The sequence below is a fragment of the Typopeltis vanoorti genome, chromosome 23 (assembly GCF_054136105.1).
Source record: "Typopeltis vanoorti isolate ZY-2024b chromosome 23, IOZ_Tvanoo_1.0, whole genome shotgun sequence".
NCBI classification, from domain to species: Eukaryota; Metazoa; Arthropoda; class Arachnida; order Uropygi; family Thelyphonidae; genus Typopeltis; species Typopeltis vanoorti.
The window spans coordinates 35,918,695-35,939,246 of NC_143571.1; the positions used below are offsets into that span (position 1 = coordinate 35,918,695).

Genomic DNA, 20,552 nt, shown 5'->3' on the forward strand with positions numbered 1-20,552 from the left:
ATATAAGCTCCCATCATGTGGTACATCCCCTGATTTCTGAATGGGGTTGCCAGCTCTCAGAATTGGATGCACATTATGAGTGAAGGTGGATAGTTCTTTATTAACTGTTCAATTAATGCTGGGGGTTTTGCAAGGTGGTGTTTTCTTCACCTGCTTTCAATACAGGGTGTTCGGGATAAATTTGACAGTTTCGTAAGGAAAAAGAAAATCTTCTTTGTATCTATTAAATTTAATGAATTGACAAAAAAACATTACAGGCAGAGTTAATTACAATACTATCAACAAGATTTACTCAAAATAACCACCATTAGCATCGATCACAGCTTCAATTCTGCTTCGGAACCTCGAACAAGCTGATGCTACAGTCTCCCTGGGAAGGGCCGCAAAAACTGTTTTAATTTTATCCATTAACTGGGCTTTTGTATTACTGGAAGTGCGATTGGTGTCTTTTTCAACTGCGCCCCATACAAAATAATCCATGGGGTTAAGGTCTGGGGAGTTTGGAGGCCAAACATTTGGATTGGTGAAGTCGTAGAAATTTTCAGACAACCATTTTTGACTTTTCCCAGAGGTGTGGCAAGGGGCCGAATCCTGCTGCCATACATACGGCCTACCATTGGCTACCCTTGTTATCCAGGGCTTGACTACAGTTAGCAACTCCACGAACAAAGCCCGAATTCCAATGCCAGGGTTCTTCAACACCTGTTCCTGCAGATTTGCGAGGAATTCTGCTGTATGAACGCAATCAGATCGCCTGCTAGGGATCTTTCTTCTTGCTACATCCTCGTAGTCACCATTGCAAGTCTCTAGTTCATGCCTGATTGTTTTTACTGTATTCAGGGAGCATTGGGCAGCAGTCGTAATATCCTTATTTTGATGGCCGGCACGAATCATCATGATACAAGTTATTCTCTTCCATGATTCAGGTGGGTTCCAGCTATCCATCCTTTCTGACATCTTGTATATGAATGAAGAAGGGTCCAAACTTTTAAATGAAGAGAAGTGTGTGTTAATACATGTAACTTACGGAAAAATATAATTAATTATAAATATGTCAAATTTATCCCGAACACCCTGTATATATATATATATACTCTTCACCAGCCTGGTTGGCTGAGTGGTTAGCGTATCCACTCTCCAGCCAAGATGCTGCAGGTTTGAATCCTGCCTAGGCATGGATGTTTGTGATTGTCTTTCACGTTCATACAAGTGCATAAACATTCCTCAAAATGGATCGGGTCACCATGGGGATAGTAGACCCAACCCTTCTGCAATGGGAGAGGCCTTCACCCTGTAGTGGGTAGAAAACAGGCTGAGTGTATCTATCTATCTATCTATATATATATATATATATACAGGGTGTTCGGGATAAATTTGACAGTTTCGTAAGGAAAAAGAAAATCTTCTTTGTATCTATTAAATTTAATGAATTGACAAAAAAACATTACAGGCAGAGTTAATTACAATACTATCAACAAGATTTACTCAAAATAACCACCATTAGCATCGATCACAGCTTCAATTCTGCTTCGGAACCTCGAACAAGCTGATGCTACAGTCTCCCTGGGAAGGGCCGCAAAAACTGTTTTAATTTTATCCATTAACTGGGCTTTTGTATTACTGGACGTGCGATTGGTGTCTTTTTCAACTGCGCCCCATACAAAATAATCCATGGGGTTAAGGTCTGGGGAGTTTGGAGGCCAAACATTTGGACTGGTGAAGTCGTAGAAATTTTCAGACAACCATTTTTGACTTTTCCCAGAGGTGTGGCAAGGGGCCGAATCCTGCTGCCATACATACGGCCTACCATTGGCTACCCTTGTTATCCAGGGCTTGACTACAGTTAGCAACTCCACGAACAAAGCCCGAATTCCAATGCCAGGGTTCTTCAACACCTGTTCCTGCAGATTTGCGAGGAATTCTGCTGTACGAACGCAATCAGATCGTCTGCTAGGGATCTTTCTTCTTGCTACATCCTCGTAGTCACCATTGCAAGTCTCTAGTTCATGCCTGATTGTTTTTACTGTATTCAGGGAGCATTGGGCAGCAGTCGTAATATCCTTATTTTGATGGCGGGCACGAATCATCATGATACAAGTTATTCTCTTCCATGATTCAGGTGGGTTCCAGCTATCCATCCTTTCTGACATCTTGTATATGAATGAAGAAGGGTCCAAACTTTTAAATGAAGAGAAGTGTGTGTTAATACATGTAACTTACGGAAAAATATAATTAATTATAAATATGTCAAATTTATCCCGAACACCCTGTATATATATACACCATATATTTTCGTGTATAATGCGATCCAAATATAATGCAAACTAGAAATTTTGTTTGAAAACTAGCCCTAAAATGCCATGTCCATGTATAATGTGATCTGTTAATCGTGTTCCCTAACATTATAAATAAAACAATACGAATTAACGAAAGAAATATTTATTTTAAAACAAAATGTCAAATCCTTTAAATTCTTCTTCATCTTTTGAGTCATCAAACATTTCATTTATAAATTCATCTGTAGGCATTGCATCATCAGTGTAGCAGTTGTTGTCATTGTCATCATGCTCTCCATTTTGTTGTGCATCATCCTTGCTTTCGTATATGATGTCATCTTCAGATCCATTCATTGAATTACTTATTCCACATTTAAGAAATGAGCGTTGAATCATTTCAGATGGTATTGAATCCCAAGCTTCTTTAACCCAGCTGGTGAATAGGGTGATCTCAGGCTTCTGAAAATTCCCACCCTTTGTCATCTTCACCAGATGACATCCATTTTCTCCATTTTTCACGTAAGTGATCTTTAAATGGCTTAATCAAGCTGACATTAAGCGGCTGCAAAACGGAAGTTAGCCCACCCTGTATGACTGCTAGGTCTGTACGTAGCTCACGTGCTTTCTTTTTGCTTGCTTCCATTAAATGTGCCCGGAACATATCCCAGACTAGCATGCTTTGTTGATGTAACAAGCTGCCTGGATGTATGTTCCATACTTGATCCAGCCACAATTGTACACTTTCTTCATCCATCCAACCTTTCTGATTGGCATGAACAAAGACTCCTGGTGGAAATTTCATATGCTTTGGAATTGTCTTCCTTTTAAATATCACTGTCAGCTTTAATTTAGTTCCGTCTGCCATGCATGCTAGAACAACGGTAAAATGTGTTTTTTCATGTTGTTTTTATGAGGACACTCTTTTCACCAACTTAGTTTACTGTTCGATTCCCAGGCATATCAAAGTACATGGGCATCTCATCCATATTGCCTATTTGGAAAAGTTCATATCCGTGACACTTCCGTAATTTTATGATAAATTTATGAAAGGACTCCACTTTTTCTTCTAGCTGCTTTGGTAACTTCTGCGCAATGTTCGGTGACGTAATGTTAATGTTTTGCATTCCATAAATCTGTTGCACCACCCAGGCGAAGCAAGAAAAGATGAAATACCTGGTGTGTCCTTGAATTTACCACTCTTTAGTTGTAGAGCTCGAAAACAAATTGCATTTCTTGTTACTATAATGCCATCTTGTCGTTGCGCGTAAAAATCCATTCATTTAGCTCTTCTTCGAGTTCTGGAAAGGATGTTACATCTCCACGATGGGCACATTTCGTTTTGGGGATTTTTTCAAGATTGTCTTTTTTCTTACGCCAAAGTCTAATATTATTCTCTGCTACACCAAATTCTCTCAGAGCAACACTGTTATTATGTTCTTCTGCAAACTGCACGACACGCAATTTAAATCCTGCTTCAAAAGATGAACGTTTACGTTTCTGTTGGCTCATTTTCAGGCTAAGTCTGTTTAATGAATAATATTTAAAATGAACTGTGGTTAAACCGATCTAACTATGCTGATATCCCGCCAAGGGAGCAGGATATTAGCACTACTTACATTACTGGCTTTATGCGCAGATACGATGCATGCTCAGTCGCCGAATGCGAGTGGGTCAAGTATATTTGCATAGGCATTAGGTAGTATATATTGTGTGTGCAAGTCTAATAAGATGTGATATTTTTTAAGATCCACATATAATGCGAACCCCTAACTTCAGACCATAAATTTTAACCATAAATTTTTCGCATTATACGCGATAATATACAGTATACATATATACTCTTCCTTATATACAGTCATTGCCATAAATACTATCAACTTCTGCACATCCCCATGCAACCCACAGAATTGTGATCCCAGTTCCATTAGTGGTTCTGTGCACAGCGAACATTCACGTGTTTATCAGAAGAGAGAGTGTTGTCTAGCTGTACAGGTTAACATGCAGTGGGGAGATTATGAGAACTGTGTAGCTGTAATAGCACTTCACAAGGTTGGAATGAATGCAGCATCTGCTATTTTCAACACTAAAAATACTCAGAATCATCAGGATGTTTGTGTATCAGACTATTAACCATTATGAAGATATAGAACACATATCTGATCACCAAAGAAGAGGTCCATCACACTGTGTTAGAAAGCAACAGCTTATGAGGGCTGTGAAGGCATGCCTCTGCCATAATCCTGAGAATGCAGAAAGTGATGTCATAAGAGATGGATGTTTTCCAGAGAACAATGTCACATGTACTAACTGATGACCTAGGGATGAGAGCCTATCCTCATTCTACTCAACACTTCCTAACACCACAACTTATGTCACAGAGGGTGACAAAATCAAATGCACTTCTCTAGTGGTATGCGAACAACAGACAAAGAGATATCCTTTTCGCTATTGAAGAGTAAGAGTCATTTAACAGTCAAAATGATCAGGTATATACCCCAGATGATTGCACAGCATGTGCCAACCCAAGATTCAGAGGTCATCACCCTGCATCACTGATGGTTTTGTGGGGGAGTGATATGCCGGGGGGGGGTATCCAAGTTGCATTTCTATGAGAAAGGGATAAAAAGCTCCACCAAAGTGTTTATGAAGACACTATGCTGGCACCTATGATATGGCCCCTGCACAACACCTTGTTTCGTGGTAGGCAGTGGACCTTCCAACAGGACTCAGTCCTTGCACACAAGGCAAGGATCACACAACAGTGGTTTCAGGTGAATGTGTCTGACCATATATCACCATATGATTGGCTGTCTGGAAATCTTGATTTCAATCAGTTGGACTTCAAATTGTGGCCAGAGCTTGAGAGAGAGAGAGAGAGAATGGCCTGCAAGAAATGACATCCAAGTATCGCCAGCCTCAAGATGGATTTGGAGCTAGCAGTGGCAGCATTTTTCCATTGGATGTTATGTTTACCATAATCGATATGTGGCCTCAGAGTCCTTGGATGTGCATGTAGGCAAAAGGGAAAAATTCTGAACATTGAGTGGTGCTATATTCACGTTACACATGTGGTGTGTATGCGCAAAGCTGTAAATGATTTACTGATAGATTAAAGGTTTATGCACTGTTCAAGTTGTACCATTATTTATGACTAGACTAGGTATATCAATAATTTATCTACTCCAGTTGAAAGCCACTCCAATACACAATACCAGAGAATTTGAATGTGTTGGAGGCAAGGTATGATGAGCTGTATCATGCAGCTTTTTTTTATGCAAACAGACTGTTTTGGGCAGTCTTTTCAATTACCTACCTTATAGTTCTATATATATATATATATATATATATATATATACATACCCCTTTTATTCAAAGTCACTCCATGAAAGGTTGTAAATCTATAGTATATATTAGTACCATTGGGCTAGGTTATTTTAATTACTTCTTTATTTTTATTTTATATTTTTTATTTATATTTTAACATAACCAGAAAGCCTAATCTAGAGATCCAACATGTAACTTTTTCAAGCCTCTTCAGGTTTTCAATAATGCATCTTTCATGTTCAAACAATCTAATGGAAATTATCCTTCCTGCAAAAAAAAAGCATGAAAATTTTAGAGCAGAAGAGAGAACAATACCAATGTTTCATAAGTACTGCTCCATTAAACCTATGCCTCTTCCTATTAACACGTTCGCTGCAGACTATGAGTATACTTGAACTTGGTATATGAGCCTTACAAGCCAAACTGCGAATATATACTCATATGTCGATTATTGCCGGCAATGAGATTACTCGTACTGACCTTGAAGAAGTGAAATTACTTGGCATGCGGAGTGTAGCAGCGAACGTGTGTATACTCGTAGTTGGTATATGAGCCTCACAAGCCAACTACAAATATACTCGTATGACGCTTACAGCTGGCCACGAGATTACTCATACTGACCTTGAAGAAGTGAAAGTCTTGGCATGCAGTAACAAACATCCAAGGAGCATGGCAGTGAACGTGTTAAACCTATTAACGTGTACATGACAACTTCAAGCTCGTTCAAAATACAGATGTGATAATTACATTACCAATGAAATTACTGATATTATTTTAAAAACTTCTTGCAAATTATAATAATAATAAGAAATAAATAATAAAAGGAGCACATTTTAAAATAACATTCTTATTTTATGCAAAAATGTGTTAACTAACATTTAACACATTAAACCCGACAGGCTGCAGCTTTGAATCCTGCTGTGGGCATGTAAAAGGAGGAGAGGAGAGGATTATAGGTGAGTAGTCATGGGAGAAAGGCATTGGATTTTATGTGATTATTAAGGGATAACTATCTGCGACAGCATGTAATGGAAAATACTAGGGGTCAGAGCATGCTTGACCTAGTAATTGCATCTGAGAATTTGGCTGTAATGAATATGAACACGTTGCCACAAATTGGTGAGAGTGATCATAGGGTCTTGACTTGGGAGGTGGCTAAAGGTGTGGAAGTTACAATTAAGACAGGGTACATGTGGAATTATTGGGCTGGTAAGTATGATAAGCTTAGGAGTTTGATTGGTTAAGTGGCATGGCATGTAAAACTGCAAGGGCTGGATGTTGATAGTGCATGGGAGGCGGTTAGGAAGTGTTTGCATGAAGCAATGGCTGACTGTATACCTAAAGTCTGAATAATAAATCAAGTAGGGATAAAATGGATGAATAACACCATTAAGCTTGAGCTGCAAAAAAAGGAACATCTATGGAGGGAATTGAAGGAGAAAGGTGATTGTCAGGCACATGAATAGCATAAAGCACAGGCCAGAAGGGTAATGAGTGTGGTAAGAAAAGAAAAAACGGATTATGAAAGAGCATTAGCCATGCAGGCTAAAGAGAATCCCAAACAGTTTTTTTGATATGTTGCAAGTAAAAGAAAAAATGTATATGGCAGAGTGATTTTAAAGAATGCCGATGGTAGGGAGGTAACCGAATCAGTTGATATAGTTCAATTACTGAGCGAGCACTTTGCAAGAATATATCATCCAGGTGGTTACATTGCAGGAATGAATGAACCAATAGATTATACGGGAATTGTGGCGAATGAAGTGGAGGTGAGTAGTCTATTACAAAACCTCAATGTCAATACATCTGTGGGATTGGATGGTATAATAGCTCACGTCGTATGTGAAGCGGCTAAAGAATTGTCAGCACCCTTGACCATTTTGTTTAATTTGAGTCTCGGGTCTGGGTTAGTCCTGTGTGGAAAGAGGGGAAAATAGTTCCACTGCATAAAGGCGGTTCCAAAACTGCTCTTGTAAATTACCAACCAATTAGCATACCAGGAATTGTTGTCAAGGTCTTGGAGAAATTAGTCAAGAAAAAAATACAGGATTGGATAGATGAAAATGGGATACTGTATGGGGGGAAAAAGGTTTTGTGAAGGGTAGATCATGCCTCAATAACTTGCTCACATTTTATAACACAGTGACGGCTGAACTGGATAATGGTAATGGATTTACAGTGATTCTACTGGACCTTGCTAAGGCCTTTGACAGGATACCACATGGAACCCTAATCAGTAAACTGCAGCATGTGGGGATGGATATAGGGTTGGTGAGATGGATAGGAGGGTGGTTGATGGAGAGATATAAGAGAGTGGTTTATTCAGGAGTAGAGTCCAAAAGATGGCTTGTGACTAGTGTGTGTGCCACAGGGTTCTGTTCTTGGACCACTACTTTTCAATTTGTTCATTAACAATATAGGAAAGGATCTGAGAGGAAGTGTTCACTTGTTTGCTGATGATGCAAAGTTGGGTAGAGCAATAGTAATTGCACAGGATGTCAAACATTTGCAAGATGATTTGGATAGTTTGGAGGACTGGGCTATGGAAAATGGATGTCAATTTAATGTGGCAAAGTGTAAGGTTATGGATTTTTGGGTGAAAAGATTAGCAGCAGTATATCACATTGGTGGAACCGTACTCCAGGAGATTGATGAGGCCATGGATTTGGGAGTGTTGGTAGATAGGGAGTTGAAGTTTAGGGGGCATATCGCAAAAGTGGCTAAATCAGCTCATTAAATCACTTGGTTGCTGAAAAATACTTTAACAAGCAGAGACAAACAAGTTATTGTTCCTCTGTATAGAGCCTTGATAAGACCCCACCTAGACTACTGTGCCCAGATATGGGCACCAGGGTTTCTTCTTGATGGGGATGAGGTGGAGAGGATCCAGAGGCAAGTGACCAAGATGACAGCAGGTCTATGGAATGAACCTTATTAGAACAGGTTGAAGATTTGTGGGTTGCAAAAATTGGTTGATAGGCGGAAAAGGGGTGATATGATTGAGACATTCAAATTACTGAGGGGTTCCTATAAGATTAATTCAGAAGATATTTTTGAGAATAGGACTGGTGGGGAGGACTAGGGGCCATACATGGAAGCTGGGCAAGAATGTGGTTAGCAAGGGTGTTAGAGCTAGGTTTTTTACTTGGAGAGTGGTGAATGAGTGGAATAAGCTGCCAGAGTCTGTTGTGGGTGCTATGATGTGAATGAGTTCAAGGCGAGGTATGATAGATACTGTGTGAATGTTGAATAGTTGTTATTGACATGATGTTAGTGCCTCCCTCGATGAGTCTGTCGACTCCTTGGAGTTGCCCGAAATAATAATAATAATAATAATAATGTTAGTGATTGTCTTTAGGTGAGAGAGGAATTTCATTGCTTGGGTGTGAGACCTCTTCTCTGCTTATTCGAGGCCTGTAAGTGGCTGAAAAAAGTTCCATATTTGGTCTATAGAGTAGGTTTTCCAGACTATGTAAAAATAAATAAAAAAATTACAAAAAATATATAAAATCAATAAAAAGGAAAAAAAAAAAATCCTCACCCCACCTATGATACAAATGTACTATAGGTTTACTAATACGCTTTTGTATTAGTAAAAGTAAAAAAGAACTACAAAGAAAAAGCATGTTAACACATTTGATTAAACATGTTTAATTATTTATATGTGCTGTTTTTTATTCCATTTATAGTATTTATTCCATTAAACCTAAAAATGAGAATAATTACAATTTATATGAAAAATTCACCATTAATATTTAAAACCAATAAATAAATAAATAAATATTGCTTAATATATAAAGTCCTGTGACAATTATTTGTATTTCTTTCAAATTTCTTTCAAGACAATAAATCAATGAAAAAATAAAGAAAATAATATATACATTAAATGTAAAATTAAATATGACAAATTGCTTATTATATATAAAAATATATATAAAACAGACAGAAGAGAGATAAAAACAACAATATTCTAACATACCACACTGATGCCTATTGTCTTCATCAGAATTATCTAAACAGTCATTGTCACCATCACATATGTAGATACGTGGAACACAATTACCATTATCACATGTAAACAAGTCACCAAAACAAGTTCTTTTCTCACTCTTACAGTATTCTTCAGGTTCATCTGCACTATCACCACAGTCATCATCCCCATCACAGTACCAAGTAGCAGGTATGCAACGATGATTAGGACACCTAAACATACAAAATACAGTAATCATATAACATAACATTTACAACATAGGAATTATATTTTGTCTCGGTAATAATTATTTCATACAAAGATAGATTTAATTCGTGCAAATTAATTTTTTTAATAGCCATATCATTCTGAGAATATATTTAACCCATATGTATTTAACATCTTTTTTGGGGGGTTTAATTAAAGAAAAAATTCCATTTAAATATAAATTTAAATGGAAGTATCAAGTTCTGGTTGGCTGAGTGGTTAGTGTATCCGCTCTCCAGCCAAATGGCTGCGGGTTCAAATCCCGCTGTGGGCATGGATATTTGTGATTGTCTGTCAAAATACTAGTGGTGATGGTTGGTGGTAGATGGCGTTGGTGTAGTTAGTGAGTGGTGGAGACAGCGTTGTAGAGTAGGTGCCCTCGCTCAATGAGTCTTTGGACTCCCTGGAGGTGTCATGTAATAATAATAATAATAACAATAAAAAGTTTACTAGATTGAAGGCCATTCAGAAATCTCTGTAATACAATTTTTTGAATTTCTGAGAGAGCAATCTACACATACTGGCCAATGAATCACCAACTTTTATTTAATATTGTTTTAGACTCTTTAGCCCAAATTACAGCACATGCAGTTTGTTATAGATTCCACAAGGTGTTGGATTGCATTGATGTCTACAATATACCAGTCGTCCGCCAGATAGTTCTTTAACTAGTTCAGATTTGACAGAAGAGGATTTTGCTCACATCTGTTTTTCTAACATATCTCATACATTCTCAATGGGTTTCAGATCCAGGATTTGTGGTTTCCAGGGAGGATGGTGGAAGTCACTGTTGTGCTTGCTGAAACACTGCTGAACAATTCTTGCACAATGGACAGTAGCATTATAGACCATGATATAACTGTCACCTGTTGGATAAAATGTCAACACTGCAGGGTGCATTTGAACAGCAACAATGCTCAGATATTTCTTGGTGGACATCCAACCTTCCAGTAATATCAGTAGACCTGTTCTGTATCAACAGAACATGCCCCATACCATGATACCACCTCCAGAACCTTGAGTTAGAAATTTCAATTATTGTGCTTTTTCAGTTATCAGTTATAATGATTGAATCATACATTCAGATAATTTTAGTAATCTCACACTCAGATGACTTTTAATCATGTATTGAACTTTCATGAAGTTTACTGGTGTTTTTTGGGATGTTACACAACAGTACGGCATAGCAACACCTTTATTAACAGTGACACATGACATGCAGTATAATTATGGATGCAATATAATTTTATTTGACTTTTCCTGCTAAGAAAGAATGCATACTGGCACCTAATGTTTCACAAAAAAATACTGGATTTAACAAACATAAATGATGTGCATGCAATGCCAACAAGAACTATACTTACCTGTGATTTTATACAGAACAAATTTCAATGGCAAACTGAACGGGTACTATCCACATCAATTATCAAAAATACAGTATGATGATTTCATCTGCCATTATAATATTAGTATTTGTGAATTCATCAGATCTGACATCCTGTCAGTGAATGTCAAAATGAAATCTGCTCTGGCATAAAATTTCCTTTCCATACTTGTGGCATTTATTTCCTATCTTCATCACCCACTGAATTCAGATAACTTACTCTATCCTCAAGTCTCTATCAACATTCTTTTTTCCCCCAAGTCATTTGTGCCCATGACTACCACTAATTTTGACACTCCCTCTTTCCTTTTCTGCAACACATCAGTTATTTGCTTCTCCACCAGGAAAGAATGTTTTGTCCATTTTATTAGTCATCAAACCTCTAATGATCGAGTTCCCATACAATGATATATGACTATCCTTTGACTCTTTCTTCATAATACTAACTTCCTCCTTCTCATTCTCATCAGCTAATCTCTTCTGTAGATGTTTAATATCCAGATGAGTCATTTCCTTTTTGTTTTCACTAATTCTTGCCTAAGCTCTTCTACTATTATCTTCTTCTATTAAGACACTTGTCACACACGTTAATGCTTTCCTTCTTCTCATTTACACAAATTGTCCACAGATGTTTCACATTTTTGGTGCATATGTATAGGAATTTTCACAGTGCATCCATTGTGAAAAATCCAAGGCAGAGCTCGATCTTCGTACCGAAGCTTTTGGTGACATCGATGTGATTTCTTTATGGATGCCATTTTCAGAAGCTGAAGCAGTATGAACAAACAAGTAGCAAAACACAATATAAACAACAAAAAATTCTAACAACAACAACACTACTGAAGGACACTTGCATCCACTGACAAAAATGCAGCACAACTTGCCATAAAATGCCACACTGTACACTAATTAAAACCACTTCTTTGGTACAGCTCAAATTTACTGCTACATTCACTCATGTCACTAGCGACACAAAAAATTTCATCAGACAATATCCTATAACATGCATTCAGAAGTTCATAACCCCTCTTTCTCTGTTAACTAGAGTCTGCAGTTCACATTCTCTCAATCTGTCCTGATAATCTATATACATTCAATAATCCCAATATAATCTCTATAACTCTTCTTTGTACCCTTTCTGCAGCTTCTTTATCCCCTTTGAACCCAGAAGACCAAATCTGTGGACATAGTCCAGGTGCAGTCTTATCAAGGCCTTGTAAAGATGCAAAATGACTTCATATCCTTATACGAGGGGGGGGGAGTAGGGCTGGAAAGTTTTGATACACACTAGAACAAAAATTAATTAATTTTATATCTTCTTATATATCCTAAAAGAAAAAGAACAAATTATTACAATTTGATGAAACATGGGGGTTAAAGGGTTTTAAGATATGTACTATAAGATATAAAAAATGTAAGATCAAAGTTACCTTCATAACTGCTAGTATATTCTTTCTTGTGGTTATATCAATTGCTTTAATATCATTGTTTGTTCTAGGTGTTTATCAGAACTTTCCAGACTTGCTTCATATGTCAAAGTTTATTTTAACATCACAATTATCCTCTGAGTTGTATTAGCAATTTTTGCTATGTAATCTTTAAATTCCTATCCATCATCATAAGATCTCTAGCCAGTTACTTCAAGCATTTCTCCACTAATATAATATGCCATTAGAAATCTCATCATGTCAAAGAGCGTTATTGACACTGAACTGATAGCTATTATAATTTGCCCAAATTTTCAGTCTATACAAATCATTCTGCAAGTAATTACTAAAGAACGAGCCAAAAGGCTTCATTTCAGCAATGTAAAATTACATAGGCAAAGTGGATATTAAATCTAACATTTAATATCCACCACATCATTTCTACAAACCAAATGTTTGTAGAAATGATGAAATTTTTGTAAATTGACCTGAGAGCTTACAAGAATACAATCCTCAGCATCCCCGAACTGCCTTAGCTTAGACTACTTAAAAGACATGGGTGCTGCCCAAGTGTCCATATATTTGCCTTTTATTAGTCCATTTGATAAAGGTTTCACTGGCTTGATAGCTGTTTTGAATTGGTTGGTTCTCTTCAGAGACCAGGTGAATATATGGACGATTGGGCAGCGTCCATGTTTTTTAAGTAGTCCAATCTAATTCAACTCGGGGATGCCAAGGATTATATTCTGGTAAGCTCTCAGCTTAACTTACGAAACTTTCATAGTTTCTACAAACATTCAGCATTGAAATAATGTTGGATTTAATATCTACTTTGCCTATCTAATTCTGCAAGTGCTTGATACCATACCATGCCACTACTCGGTCAATCTATACATCATCAGCAAACAATTCAACATCCTGTTAGATCATTCCTAATGTCATTAATGTATAGATTCAACAACAATGGTCCAAGGACTGATCCCTGGGGTACAACACTGGAATAAGTGGATGACAACCATCAACTTATCTAAATCAAGAGTTTTATATTCCAAACCCATATCCTCTAGTTTATGCAACAACATTTAATATGGTATGCTATCAAATACCTTAGTAAAATCCAAGAGTATCATAGTGTATTCATTCCTTTTATTTTACTCAGCTGTAAAATGGTTATAAAATATGAGCAAAGTTCTAAAATTTGACCTCCCTTTAGTACACCCATGCTATTTTTTGAAGAGTATAACTTGTCTATCAACCTATTTCTGTATGCAAGTTCTTACTAACTTCTCTAAAATCTTCACTGCCACTCCAGAGATATTGATAGGTCAGTAGATAAAAACATTGTTTTTTGCACCATCCTTGTACAATGGAACTATTATACATTCTTTCTATTCCTGTGGGCTCTTCCCAGAGCTGCCTCTTTCTCTACATGTTTTCCTTAACGTTCCAATTAATGTTCTAGGAAATGCTGAATGAAAAGTTTTGTCTTCTGTCTTAAGGATGCTGGATCTATTTGTTATTCTACTGGAGAAAGTGATGGAATTAGTATAATCTGAAACTGTAAAGTGGCTTAGCATAAAGAGCTATATTTAGATATGTTGTTTATGAAGTAATAGAAGAAACTCTTTTCTCAAAACTTACAAAAATTGGTAATTTGTGAGTCAAATTAAACTTCAACAGGTATGAATATTTATACTCCAGTGAAACAGGAGGAATGATTGAAAAAAAATTGTATGTTAAATAAGGAATTTAAAAAAAGAATTCCATGGAAGTGAAGAGGTAGTTCTATGTTTTCAGGAAAAGGCCTGACAAGAAAACTGACTCTGATGAACATTTTGTTGTTGTGTAAGCAAAGTGTTTAGTCTGGTAGACATGATTAAGTATATGTTAAACAACCCAATAATAGAATGAGTCAGAGAATGAATGATTTTATTTTTATAGGATAAGAAAATCTCTAAAGTGTAGACTTATTTTGAGGGCTCTGAATCCAATTAATTTTGTAGTTATTTATGCAATTTTATTTAAAATGTATATAATGTTTTAGTTTCATTAAATGCATATATTTTTGGTACTCAAGTCAATAATTTTCCAGATTCTAAAAGAAAGAGAGTTAAACGGAATAAACTCTTGATACTCAGTGTAAAACAATCTCGTTACAGAGATGAAGAATGGTAAATAAAAAACAATTCCTTCCTTTACTTACAGAATAATGATAAAATTCTTTTGGAGATTGCCTTTAGATGGCACGGCCAGTCTCTTTCTGTATTTTTATTTTATTTCTGTATATATTCCAGTTTAGATTTCCATACAGTATCTTAACTTGCACTTAATACATTTCATAATTCCTTTCACTCTTATTCTTATGACATTTCTTCCATATCATCTTTTTTTATGGAATTCTTGATTAATAAGGTTGCACATACACTTCACTCCCATCCTATATGTTCTTCAAACTCTAGGGATTGATATCTTTCCCATTCAGTACTATGATACCATGAGACCAATTCTTCTGAGTTGGTCATAATTTACAGCTTTGTAGTTCATCATGTAACCTATTCTAACTGGAACGCTGTATAATTAACTACTTCTCAGGGAAATAGAGTTTGATCACTATCACCAACTGGTGGTAAAATCATCATATTCTTAACAGAGACCTCATCTGACACTATGATCAGATCTAACACTCTTTGCCTTTGAGTTCTTTCTTTCATATGCTGCTTGACAAAGTTGTCCTGCAACAATTCAATCAATTCTCCTTTTTCATGAGATTTCTCTTCTACCCTAATGCATGGATAATTTAAGTCACCTATAATGATTACTTGTTTAGTACCCATCAGGGTAATTTAGCAATGCATGTCATCAACTAGCAACTGAAATGCCAAATATGTAACAACAGCCAACATATATTTCATCCTGTTAGCTTCTACTTCACCAGACAGCCTCAAACTCACTGCTACATGAGACATCATTATTACCATTATTGCTTTCATGTGTTTCTACCTTAACTGGGCTCAATTCATCTGATATCATTAGTAGCACTCCCCACTCCTCTCCTATCTTTTCTGTTATTTTTAAAAATACTATACCCTTTACACTTGATCGCTCTCACAACATCTGACTCTGAAAACCAGGTTTTCCATATGCCAATAATCTTATGACACAACATATTCAATAAAGCAATGAACTCAATGAACAAATGTATTCACTATGGATACATTTGTTCCTGATGCTCTTGGTATTTGTATATCAATGTAATAAATTACCACCTGGATTTTTCTTATACTTGGATGTACAGTCAGCTTGGCTTTGTTGGCAAACTTATCTTTTCCCCTTCCAGATACACTCAAAAGGTCTGAACCCAAAGTGTACATTTCCACCCCTTCAAAAGATATATAATCATGCTCAATGCCATTCATATCAAGTTTGCATACCACAGCTGAACTCACACATGCACACACATTCTTGCCATTCCTCCCATGATGATCTACTTTCCCTGATTCTCTGCATTAGGTCTCACCCCCAATAAGTTACTTTTCCAGGCTTCTGATGCCAAAACATTCAAGTGCAAGCCATTCCTCTTATATAAGTCTTTTCTGCCATCAAACACGCTCTCACACATCCAAAAACTCACATCCATTTATTCTACACAGCCTGCACATTCAATCATTTGCCATCATAGCCCTCCTTCTTAATTTAGTACTATTGTATCTCAGTAGAAAATCAAAAAAATTTACCCTTTCTTTTCTTCCTCGCTTCTTCAAACAGATCTTAGTAAAATCTGAAACTGTGAAGTGGCTTAACATGAAGAGCTATATTTAGATATATTGTTTATGAAGTAATAAAAGAAATTTCTTTCTCTGGTATAAAATTTGGTATATTCTTGCATATTCTCTCTCAAACTACTATCACTACATAAATTATAAGTTCCAACAAGACCTACCATCTCTGTTACTATTCTTTTCTGTTTTTCTATTGTTTGTCTCATTTCTTAATTGTTGCCCATGGGAAGGTGACTCTGTCAGTTAATTCTTATACTTTAAATGACTTACCTAGCTATTATTATTATTATTATTACTAAGTTCAGTGCTTTTCACTCTTCTTTTCCTGATCATTTTTTTTGTATTGTCTCTAAGTTTCTTTACACATTTCTCTACTTCATTTCCAATTCTCTGGTAAATTTTCTAATAATTGCTTTCAACTGGGATATTTTCAATGTCAGATTATCCTTGGTTATATTATCAACATCATGGCTGAAGTGTTTGTACTCAGCATGACAAAGATTCTTCTCACCAGCAACTATGTTAACTTTTGTTAACATAGTTGCTGGTGAGAAGAATCTTAGATACTGCGTTGCTGTGACAAGGTTTTGGCACCATTTTTAAGACTATTAAAAACTAACAATAATTCTATAATTATGTTACTAAATACACAAATACAATAAATCCATGAAAAAAAAACTACAATAACATACTAAGGATGTGCCAGTTAATCTTAGAAAACACTCAATAAATAAAAAAAATGCTGATTTTACAGGAATTTCATAACATCATGTCTAAACAAACAATAGTCTCAAATCCACTGTCTAATTTTCTGGTCTTGATGGCTGCAAGGATTGGTTCTCAGCTCTTCAACCAACTAGCTGTGGGTTCAAATCCTAATGTCAGCATGTTTTTTGCTTGCAAAATGAATTCCACCACCTGTTGTGAAACCATCAGTGGCACTTGCTAAATGGAATTCTGAACCAACTTGAAACTCAGCCTACAGAGCAAGATTTCAATAGGAATTGGTACCATTTTTACTAACCAGAAACTCAGGTTTTTCATCCCACAAAACAGACAAACCAGCCCAAATTAACATATGCAATTAACAGACTGGGGTGCTTAAGGGTGAAAGCTGTATGACTAAGAGGAGACCTCTACATAGCCATTAAAGGAATGCGGAGAACCGACCAGGGCTTCTGACCTAATGTCCAATCCTCACCTTCTCGTGGTGCACCCTGTTAGGTATATACCTGGATTCTGAATGAAGAGGATGGGCTGGCAATTTGGGATTTAGTCAACTAAATTGTAGTCTTATTGGGTTAAACCAAAATTTCAAATGATGATACAACATGACAGAATTTCATGACAGCTGGCACGCTGCCCGGTTAAACAAGGCCCCCCTTGTTCTCGCCAGGGAACCAGGACAAACAGCGAAAAGTCAGCTACTGAAACAAATCTGAAAACACACCCCAACACAACATCACGAGAGTTAAAGATCGGTACTATTAACATATGAAACCTGAATGGCAAAGAAGCTGAGGAATTAGATAAGTACCAGATCGACATAATAGGGGTGACTGAAACAAAAAAGAAAAAACTGGTGAGATCTTTCTGAACAATAAATACAAAATACAATATTCAGGCAATCACAATCAAGGAAAAGAAGGAGTAGCCATTGTATTCAACATTAAATACGAGGCTAATTTTCTTGAATGGCAGGCAGTCCCAAGTAGATTGATATGGGCAAATATGAGAATGGGGAACATGACAAAGAGACTTATTTGTGCCTATAGTCCCACAGAAAGTTCTACTAAGGTATAAGTGGAGGAATTTTTTGAGGCTCTAGAGAAAGCATCTGACACAATGAAAAAAGAAAAGTTGGACCTTGTTGGGGATCTAAATAGCAGAGTAGGAAGTGATTGTCAGACATACAAAAATGCTTTGGGAAAATTTGGAGAAAAGAGCAAAGCTAATGATAATGACAAATACCTGTTGGATATTTGCTCAGGACATGGGCTGGTTATTACTAACACCATGTTCCAACATAAAAATGTGCACAAATTCACATGGAGAGAAGAGGCAAGGAATAAGAAAAGTCTCATTGACTATGTTATTGTTGATAGTGATGTTTTCTCCCTGGTGCAGGACACCAGAGTGTACAGAGTATTTAAAATTGGAAGTGATCACTATTTAGTCTTGAGCAGGATGAAATTGAATTTCATTTTGAAAAGAATGACATGTAAGAAAGTTTTAAAGTGAATAAAAGTTGAGCAGCTCTCAAATGTGAACTGTAGAATAAAATACACAAAGATCATTGAAAAAAAAATGAAAGAGTTTGAGGACAGAAACCAAACTTTGGAGATTCAGTGGCAAGTCTTGAAGAAAACACTAATTGATTCAGCCAGAGAGGAATGTGGTGAGGTTGTCTGCAAGGATAGAAAAATCAGAACTCCATGGTGGACACAGGGAGTTAAAGAGGCAGTGAAAGAAAAGAAGAAAACATATCAAAAGTTCCTGGCAAATAAGTCAGCTTGTGCTCTTAGAGAATCTATCTATACTCAATAGGTAGGCCATAAAATAATTCTAAGGTGGACACCAGACACAACACAGAACCGAATCTGATGGTAACACATTAAGTGAAATCCTCCCCAGCTATTAAAATATTCCATAATCTAGCTTTCAGATAACTATCAGATTATACAGTGAGTGAGTCTGAGCTATAATAGTATGCAGGACAGAATTTTGAGGCTATGTAATAGCCAGGAGAAAGTGAATTTTTTTTATGGGAACATATTTGTGAGTATAATAAATTGAGTTTAATCTTTTACCCAAGTGTAAGCAAACAAAGTTTGAGCCTGAAGTAGTTCAGGACTGAGGCAACTTGTAGCAAAGGTGGACCAAGTTCTCATCACTCCTTGTCTCAGTGTCTCCCATAATGCAAAGCACATCTCCTTGTGGACATGTATAATGCTATGCATTAAAGGAAGGGTCGCTACCCAGACTGGTTTTGACCTTTATTGAGGTCTCATCAGTGGGAGGCAGACACCGAAGTGGTGATACTAAGGCAGAAGCAATGGAGAGCTCATATTTACTTATATGAGTTGCCAAAAGGTGTACCACCTTATTATTAATTTACTCTGGATTTAGAGAAAGATGTTGACAGTTTATTTTCCACTTGGTTAGACTATAATAAATTTAGTTTAATTCTTTACCCAAGTGTAGGCAAACAAAGTTTGTGCCTGAAGTAGTTCAGGACTGAGGCAACCTGTAGCACTGAGACAAGGAGTGATGAAAGCTTGGTCCACCTTTGCTACGAGTTGCCTCAGTCCTGAACTACTTCAGGCACAAACTTTGTTTGCCTACACTTGGGTATAGGATTAAACAAAATTTATTATAGTCTAACCAAGTGGAAAATAAACTTCCAACATCTTTCTCTAAATCCAAAGTAAATTAATAATAAGGTGGTACAACGTTTGGCAACTCGTATAAGTAAATATGACCTCTACATTGCTTCTGTTTTAGTATCACCACTTCTGGGTCTGCCTCCCACTGACGAGACCTCAATAAAGGTTGAAACCAGTCTGGGGCCCTTCCCTTTATGCATAGCATTATACATGTCCACAAGGAGATGCGCTTTGGATTATGGTAGATACTGAGACAAGGAGTGATGAGAGCTTGGTCCACCTTTGCTATGAGTTGCCTCAGTCCTGAACTACTTCAGGTGCAAACTTTGTTTGCCTACACTTGGGTAAAGGATTAAACTAAATTTATTATAGTCTAACTAAGTGGAAAATAAACTTCCAAAATATTTATGAGTCTTTCATCCCACTACGTTCCATTATTCTTTAAGTAACTCCTCTACAACATTCAACAATGCAAGTCATCATAAATAATTTGATAGTGTTATGGATCAGAAAAAAAACTCTCCCTTAGAAATCAATACCAGAAAAATTATCAAAAAAAAAACAAGGCATTAGAGAAGGCAGCTGACACAATATAAAAAATCACCTTGTTGGAAATCTAAACAATAAAGTAGGAAATGATTACCAAACATGAAAATGTTTTGGGACATTTCGGAGAAAAGAGCAAGTCTGATAATAATGGTAAATACCTGTTCAGGACATGGACTAGTTATTACTAACA

The 20,552-nt window shown here is 36.6% G+C and overlaps 1 protein-coding gene across 1 annotated transcript in view; it reads right to left on the minus strand.

Moving 5' to 3' along the window:
- The window catches only part of mgl (low-density lipoprotein receptor-related protein megalin), an 890,817-nt gene that overhangs the window by 314,311 nt on the left and 555,954 nt on the right, over window positions 1-20,552 (minus strand). The window contains exon 52 of the mRNA XM_090412774.1: window positions 9,580-9,803. Within this exon, the coding sequence (XP_090268900.1) occupies window positions 9,580-9,803 (224 nt within the window). The remainder of the gene's footprint in view (window positions 1-9,579; window positions 9,804-20,552) is intronic.